The sequence below is a fragment of the Apteryx rowi genome, unplaced genomic scaffold (assembly GCF_003343035.1).
Source record: "Apteryx rowi isolate R43461 unplaced genomic scaffold, aptRow1 scaffold_65, whole genome shotgun sequence".
Lineage (NCBI taxonomy): Eukaryota > Metazoa > Chordata > Aves > Apterygiformes > Apterygidae > Apteryx > Apteryx rowi.
This window is the reverse complement of record NW_020450927.1, coordinates 255,754-264,568: the sequence shown is the minus strand read 5'-3', so window position 1 is coordinate 264,568 and position 8,815 is coordinate 255,754. Positions and strand designations below refer to the sequence as shown.

The 8,815-nt window shown below is 38.9% G+C and overlaps 1 protein-coding gene across 19 annotated transcripts in view; it reads right to left on the bottom strand.

Moving 5' to 3' along the window:
* Window positions 1-8,815, bottom strand: part of CELF1 (CUGBP Elav-like family member 1) — a 54,905-nt gene that overhangs the window by 11,062 nt on the left and 35,028 nt on the right. For 18 of the 19 annotated variants that reach the window (XM_026084709.1, XM_026084711.1, XM_026084710.1 and 15 more), the window contains 2 exons: window positions 7,832-7,975; window positions 5,750-5,918 (listed from right to left, as the gene is read on the bottom strand). In XM_026084709.1, coding sequence (XP_025940494.1) covers window positions 5,791-5,918; window positions 7,832-7,975 — 272 coding nt within the window. In that variant the 3' untranslated portion in view covers window positions 5,750-5,790. Of the gene's footprint in view, window positions 1-2,603; window positions 5,919-7,831; window positions 7,976-8,815 lie in introns of those variants that run through there. The other variant, XM_026084712.1, reaches the window with a different exon arrangement.

The window sequence follows — 8,815 nt, the reverse complement described above, 5'->3', positions numbered from 1 at the left end:
AAAGTGAGGGGGGGAGGGGAAAAAAAAAAGAAAAGACTATACGAGACAAATAAGTGGAACCAAAACCCCCACACAATAGAGAAGAATTCCTTAAGACTTGACTGCAAGTTAAGACTTGTCCTAGCTGAGCCCTTTTCATACCATTAGACCTGCACAAGGATTTTCCTTTCCCAACCTTTTCTATAAACAGTCCCCAGCTCCCTGGCTTTGTGAGGAGTGGATTCTGGGCTCTGAGAAGCTCTACAGTCACTGTTGCCAGTTTCACAAGTAAAAAGATGCATTTCCTGAAGCCTTCTTGAATTGAATTTTTAAAAATAATAATTCTTATATTAAATGATATAAATACCTCTGCTGCCTCCCCTCAGCCTCTGAACCGCAGAACAGAAGGAACATTTTAGGAAGAATGTGGGAGGTAGGGGAGAACAGAAGCAAGGTTTTTTTTCCTCTTTTCTCTAAGATTTCATCTTAATCTCCTGTTTGGTGCCCTATTCTTCAGCACCTCTCAATGCTGCTGGTTAAAGACTGGAGCAAGATGAGAGACTTTCATGTTATCCTATAGCATTTATAGCATGCTTGAGAATATCAACCGTTGCTTGCCAAAGCAAGCAGCACATTGCTCACTAAACCTGCAAACTTACTAGTACTGCTGAGATGAATTTGCTCTTCATACTTTCTAATTTAGAGAAAGGACTTAATAAGGAGCTTAAACCAACTCCAGCAAACAGAACAATGTGACTCTTACAGTTATTTCTACAGTTTTTCTAGAAATGCTCTAGCTAGTTTGCAGAACTGTGAGGTTTCAGCTGTAAACCAGAGAGGCAAACTCATCACAGAAACTGAGGCATGAGAATGAAAAAAGAAATGAAACCAAGTGACATCTAGCATGCACCATAGAAATTCCTTGTGTGATTTGTTTAGAGGTTTTTGATATCTTTTCAAACATTTCACTCAGCATTTTTGAGGGGAAGACCAAGTTACATTAAAGGTCTTCTGGATGAGCAAAAATGGTCCTTAGACTGGCCTGCAAGAGCAGAGCCATGAGAAGCTGGATAAGAACTTAACTTAGGGAAAGTTATTTCAGTGTGTCCCTGTTTTATTCTCACAACTGTGATAATGTAGTGCAACTTTTTTCATTCTGCATTTTATACTTTGTGATAAGTCTGATCAGTGATGCAAAACATCCTTATATTTAAGTGTCTGCATCAAGAGGCTCTCAAAGCATATTACTTGTGTACAGCAATGTGATTTATCCAAGCTGCTTTTAGATGTTTCCAAATTAAATAGTTATGAACAATTTCACAACTAAATGGATTCTATTTGCCTTTCCTTCCCTAATTCATAACTATTAGCAAGAGGAAATGCAGGCAGGCTTCCAATATAGCTTTTGTCATTTAGGTAAAAATCTTTTTCCTTATATTTTCTTCTAAGAAGTTTTCTGAAGCACCTATTTTCCAGATAATAGAGCCCACAGCTAATACATTTATCTCATTGCTAAGATATAAAAAGATATTCACTGCTATTGTTTCAGATACCTTTGAAAAGTTGCAACCCTCATTCTGCTTAGGCTTAACTTTAATGACTGCCAAAGGCATTGTCTCATAATGCAACCTTTGCATTGCTGGAAGAGAAAACTAAGCTACAAGGAGACAGCTAATTTTAGACTGCCGATTATCTGCGGGGCTGAAGAATCTATGAGTCAGTTTGCTACAGTACTAGATACTAACCAGCATCAGGCTAAGACTTTGATTGTTCATAATACTTCCATCTTATTATGGTATGTCAAGTAGAATCAAATGTCTTCTGAGAAAAATCTACTAAGTAGACAAATATTTCCATCTTGCTTCTAGAAACACACAAGTATTTCCTGGTGCACCTATGGAATTCTGTTTCATCAGAAATCCTACTAGCTTTTGTTGCAGAAAATTCTGATTCTTTGGTTTTTGAGCGTACAGAATACTTTGCCCATATGGCTACTTAAGCAAATCCTTCTGCAGTTTATTTGAACTCACCCAACTCTTATCCTACTATTCATGAAGTTTGACACAAGAACAGATTATAAACAAGACACATCTAATGATAGCTTCCAACATTAAAGTACTGCAGGGAGTATTGAGTTTGCCCCAAATGTTTTTGCTACTTTTATTTCTTATATATTTTATCATTCCTTCCAATCTCATTCTTACTAGCATATTCTAGCATTTTTTTTAAATTGCTGTTGTTGTTTTTTTTATTTAACTGCTGTTCTGCAGATAATTTCCTCCTCAGGATATTTCTAAGCATTATTCAAAGTATTTTAGTAGATTCTTTCATATCAGCTGCTAATTCAGAATCTGCTTCTATGTTTTGGGCAGTTTACCCCATCAGGCCCCAAAACAGCTGACTGATTTGATTTGCACTTGAATGAGAACATGACAGGAGTCTAAAAATCAAACAAAATCCCCAGGCCCCCAACCCTTCCTGCCAATGAATGAGGAGGAAAACTGGCTTAAAACTGGAAGGCAAAAAGAGCAGAAGTCCCCAGAGTCAGTGGCAGCCACCAAGCAGACACAGAAATGTTGATTTTATCTGATCAGTTGCATTATTAGAAAAAAAATCTGCCCCAGTCACAGACTTCATACATTTATTAACTTTGGTAACATATACATTGATACACCAAAAAAAGGGGGGGGGAAGGGTAAATCTGAAACAAATACACAAAAAGGGAAAAATCTTCAGCTGGTGAAAACTGATGCAGCTCTACTGAAGAGAGCAGAACAGCATTGATTCAAGCCATCTGAGGATCACACCTTTCAGAATTTAACCTGCATAGACTTTTTTTTTCTTTTTTCTTTTTGGCAATACTTACAATATAGTTATGCCAGTAAGGCACGAGAGCTAGCTCAAGTTAGGTGTCTATGGTGATTATGTTTGGGAAGAATCACTGACCAAACTGAGCCACAATGTAAACTGGTGAATTTCCTAACATCAATAGGAGTTGCACCTATTTGCAACAATGCCGCACTTGATCCGAAAGTTGCAGTACTGAGGACACACTATAGGATGCAAAAGCTAAAATGTCTAGTTTAGGGCAACTGAAATGACTACTGAAGAGGCCAGAGCACCAGGTTAAAAGAAAAACAGGACAAAGGTCTCAGATAGTAGAGTGGGTAGGGTGCAAAGAAGGTAAGAGTGACTGTAGAGACCCCAGAGCACAGCGCTCTCCTCCACTGGTTCACAGCGTTCATCTTCCCCATTTAGCAGCTTTTGGGCTGCAAACAGGCCACTGAAAATCAGTAGTTTCAATCATGCACATCATTATGTGTGTAAAACAATCACATTCAGGATTCTACAAAACCCTGGCCTTTTTTTCCAGTGAAATAATTTAGGTAATAAATATTCTCCATCCTGGAGCTGTATAAAACTTCTATAAAAATAGAAACAACATTCTTGGTTACAGCAGGTTGCACTTGGAGCAGCTGCTCCGAACCATGTTTTTTTTTTTCTTTTTTTTTCTTGAAAAGTATATTATTTATTAAAAAAAATCCCATTATCACCCTGGAGGCCTTCACACTCCAACACTCTTCTCAGAAAACCAGGACACATCTCTCCCATCGTGCAGAATTCAAGTGTACATGGTTCACTTAAGTGTATGCTTACGTTTCTAGAGAGATCCAAATAATTAACATGGAAGGGTACCACATGCCAGCATAAATGGGAAATTTGGCAGTCTGGCCTTTCAACCTTTTCCACCAAAAATGATCTGAATACCAACAGATTTATCTTACCTTTCTGCCATAAAAATAGACAGATTGGTATCAAGTAACTTTGATTTTCAATCTACAAGTGGAAAGGACTCTTCTTGGATGCTATGGTCAGGCCCTGTACTTCTGAGGTTTGAGATCCCAGGGGACCCAGTCCGTGCGAATGCCTGACATTCCCAATGGACCACAGCAGAACCCCTTGCACATGGGCGTACATATTCTGAACATGATTTCAGTTTTGATGAGTTTAGTGCTCCTCCTGCTGGAACAGGACAGAAAGTCCAAACCCTCTGTCTGACCCCATGCTCATTATTTAGCAACTGGCTCCCAGATTGCAGTGTTATCTGGTGCCCTGGGAAACAGCATCATCAACTGGGAATATAAAGGAAACAAGGAAATGGAGAAAATATGAGGTAAACAGAACTTCTCTCAAAGACATACATAAATTGTAAACTTCCACTTGAGACAGAGGTGGATTTTGGTGGTTATAACATGGGACTCTACTTTTACTTCTTCAAGCAACTCAGGCCAGAGTGTCAAAGATCCTTTGAGCCCCCCTAAAACCAGTGTATAACAAGGCCCTTAGCAACACATTAGCAATTTCGTAAGCGTGCAAAAAAAGCGTGTGTTCACTGGAGGGCTGTGTTTAATTTTCCTTCAGTATAGAAAACAGCTGATGCCAAAAGGCAGAATAAGACTGGATGGCTCAATGCTCTGCTCTGGTTCAACAGCTCCTGTGTTATTCCTGTTTTGCACTGGCACACACCACCTTAAAGGAAAACTGCAGTTTAAAGAAATACCTAAATAGTAGACTAAACCACTGCACAAATTAGTTTTTTAAATAGAGAATTATCTTTGCAACAGAGTAAGACTGAAAAAGCAACTGTCACGTGAACATATATGAAGCAGGAGCCTCAAGAGCTGTTTTAGGGTAAACTCTTGGCTTTCTATCTCAATTTAACAGTCATTTCAATAGAGAAACAAACAGTCTTAAATTATGCTTATCAGAATGAATTCAAAGCAATGCTCTGTAGAAGGGCATTACTCCACAGACATGGGGAATTTGAGAAAATGATAGGAAAAAGATTTGGCAAAAAAATTCTCCAGATTGTCAGGGATCTGAAGTTTCTTGTTTCCAACCCTATTTGTAACCCTCCAGACTAAGCTGTCTCTCTCTAAATCTTTCTACAACACCTAGCTGAATTATATAGGGATAATTTTTCCTAAGCACGGAGAAATTCACTGCATCTCACTAATATTCAACTATAAATGGACAGTGGAATTTTCTGGGCTGAGACATTACTTAGTTTTATAAAGTGCTGCATATGTTCACAGTGCTATATAAACATCACTTTATACGGGGGGGGGGGGAGAGAAGGAAAAAAACACTGCAGTTTTCCTTTAACTCATAAATGTGTTCACCCTTCTAGCCTGTCTCCTGCTTAGAGATGAATTATTAAAACCCCACAAAGGCATACAGTTAAGGAAGCTTCAAGGAGTGGGGCATGACAAAGGCTATGTGGAGTCTGTTCCTTGCTCAGCCAAGCTTGGATGGACTCAGTTCTCCTTTCCCATCCTATTGTTTTCATCAGCTGTTCAGCACTATTTCTGCTTCCCTTTCTCCTCTCCTCCATGGCAGTGTGGTGTCAGCTCTGCTTCCCATCTCCTCTCTACCCCAAGGCAGTGTCAGTTGCTGCTGCTCCCTTTTATCTTCCCTCCCCATCCCCAAGGAGCTGGCATTGGTCCTTCTCAACACACACTGGTTACAAACACAGCAAACTTTAAATAGGGAAAAAAAACCTCAGCGATATGGCACCTAAACTCCAAAGTAAAACACTGGAAACAAAAGCACAAACTTGTCCTCCATCCGAAGCGGGATTCCCAGCGGAGGCTGCAGCCGAGTCTTCAGGAGAAGATGTGCCAGATAGAACGGCATGGATCAGCTTCCAGGACTGCAAAAACACAGCCTCAGGGCTTCGAATCACTAAGTGCGCTCCTCCCCAACTTACCAGAAGATCCTTCTCACTCCAGTCCCGGAGGGGAGGGGCGCTCAGTATGGCTTGCTGTCATTCTTAGAGCGCTTGAGTTGTACTTTCAGACGCTTCATGCCAATCTGAAAGCCGTTCATTGACTGAATGGCAGCCTGCGCAGAGACAGGATTGTCGTAACTCACAAAACCTAAAGAAAGGAAAATACATAATTACAGAACACCAAAGTTCTCCGTAACAGTTACTCGTGACTGGAAATGGAGGCCCTCACAACGTAAAAGCTCACAACTCTATTATATCATTCATAAACACTTCTTACTAAGGGCTTTCAGACAAAGTGTTGCCTTCTAACGTATGGACCTTTGGCCAAAAGATATACAAAGCTCAAGAATTTAAAATAATATTTTCCAGGCTTTACACTCAAACAGCAGTACCCTCTTTTGTCAAATTTTACAAGAACTCGCATCTGTGAGAAAACCAGATCTAGAAAATGTTAATCTATATATGAAAACTCACTAAAGATAAAAGACTGAAATCATCGTCTTGGCATTATGGGAGTAGGTTTGTTTGGAGTGAAGTAGCTGTCACAGCAGTGTGACACTGCTACCACTATCATGGTTAGATTTCTGTCTGATGAAGAAAAAAGCTGTATCTCATTCCAGGGAAAGACCATCCTCTAGATTTTGAAGAAATCTATCTTAGATAACCCCAGTTGATGGCTGTTATCACTGCCCATGGAGATCATCCTATACACAGATGTTAAGGCCTCAGCATTTTCTTTGTCTTTCAAAAAATCATTAACTTCCTARCATGTTTTGATTATCTAATACTAGAAGATACAAGATATTAAGTAGGCACAAGGCTACCAAAACCATGGAACAAGGCTGACCTCTCCTATTCCATCACAGAAAACCTCCACCTAGCAAAACAGTCGTGAGACCTTACTGCACTACAAAAATGCCACATCTGTTCTCACTGGGATTTCAAAGAGGGGAAAACAAAACTACAAATCTTTCACTCCACATGCACAGCGTTCTACTATTCAAGCTAATGGAGAATATCTACTTTGTTCTTGTGGCAAAACAAACTTAAGAAGTTAACTAAAAATAATCTAATTGGATAATAACAGTAGAGTGACAGGTTGCTTTGCAGTTTTAGGATATCAGGGGTTTCCTTCCCTGATATGCTTCCAATCCAATACACGCTAAGCAGAGCAAAATTAGAACAAGAAATGTAACAAAAGATAGGTAGCAAATAACAGCTGAAATGATTTTATTTCAATTACAAAGGCTTCAAGAATTAGGAGGAAGCTTTAAAAATTGCCTTCTGAGCATTTACAAAACATTAGAGGTAAGTGCTCTCTACTGTATTGTAGACATAATAATAATAATATAAAAGTATAAATAGAAATAATTCACAAGGATAATAATAAATGCAAGTAGTACACAAATCAATGTAAATAATTATTGAAAAGACAGAAAGGGGGGAGAGGAGGAACTGTATCATGATTACAGTTTGCAAACACCAATCATGGTGAATTACCTAGGGCCATAATGGTATAGTGAGGCATAATAATATGAAATTAAGAAAAGGGAAAATTCACAATGAGCATGAGGAAAATGCACTTCATTATTGGAAAAGTTCAGATTTGATTTTTTTTTTTTTTTTTTAAGGCATATGAAGAAAGATTCACTACTTTACTTAAAAGCTAGACTGGACAAAATACTGGAAAAGAGATTACTAGCAACAACAAGCCACAGATTCCAAAGGCACGTACTACAGTGAAGCCCAGTTTGCAAACAAAGCACAGGAGATAATAGGATGGGAAAATTCAGTGAGTCACACATACCAGTGTAGATGACATCACTTAACGTTGTGGTCTTAAAACACAGAACTTTCTTAAATTAAGCAAATAAAATAGTTAAAGTAGTTCAGTAAAGCAAATACGTAGTTGTCATTACTGTCCCTTGTCCCTCACTATGAACTTCAAACATTCCCTCCCCCCCCTCCAAAGAGCAACTTCAACTTATCTTCTCATTTTCCACTAACTTGGCCTTTCTACTGTGCACTCCCTTCTACAGATAATGATTAGCCCCAACATACCAAAACACTTGCTTAGATTGGTCTGCTTGTCAATGAAAACCTTGGCAGAGACGACATTTCCAAATGGCATGAACATCTGCAGCAGATCCTGGTCCCCAAACTCCTGGGGGAGATGGTAGATGAACAGATTGGCTCCCTCTGGACCTTCAAACAGCAAGTAGAAACATAAGTTCAGAAGAAAGCATGGGCAACATAGGCCTACTTCACAAAAAGGCAAAAGAGCCATTCAAACCAACTAAATCTTCTAGAGAAAACAATGAACTTGCTGTTACAATGAACTTGCTGTGGGCACTTCTGCAGAGTACTTGATTCCAGAATAAGTCAGCATGATCTGTTGCTGGGATTGACCATTCCAATAATTCTAGCTCTTTCTCCAGCATTTTTTGCCTGTAATTTCCATATTGTACCTAAATAGGCTTACAGATCTTTGCTGTAACAAAGGCCAAATAATAAGCCTGAGGCCCAGAGGATGACTAAAACAAAAAATGGCTATACCAAGCTTGTTGCAAAAAGAAACTAAATAAATCTCAATATAAAATACAAGTAGCTATATTACCTGTATTATCCCAAATTCTTAGTTCTAATCCCTTGCTCCATAATTTTTCGTAATCATTCTACATTGTTTAAAATCTATCCCCACATTTGTCATCATTTAATACTACATGTTAAATTAACTCTGAATCTAAAGAGCAAAAAGATCAGCATTAAAGACCTGGGGAAAGAGGAGAAGGACAAAGACACAGGGGTCCAAATTTAGAAACCAGGAAAACAGAATTAAGAAAAACACAACTAATTCCCTGATAATGGGACAGATCAGGCTGCAGACCCACACTCTCCTCTCCTCTGAGAAAGTAGAGGGGTACTATTACTAAGCATTTAAGGCAAGATAATCCAAGGACAAACCTCCTACATAAAAGCTACTTTAGACAGCCCTTAGCAGAGGGACCTTAAAAATTTTCCTTCCTTATCTTCTGAGACTCTAGA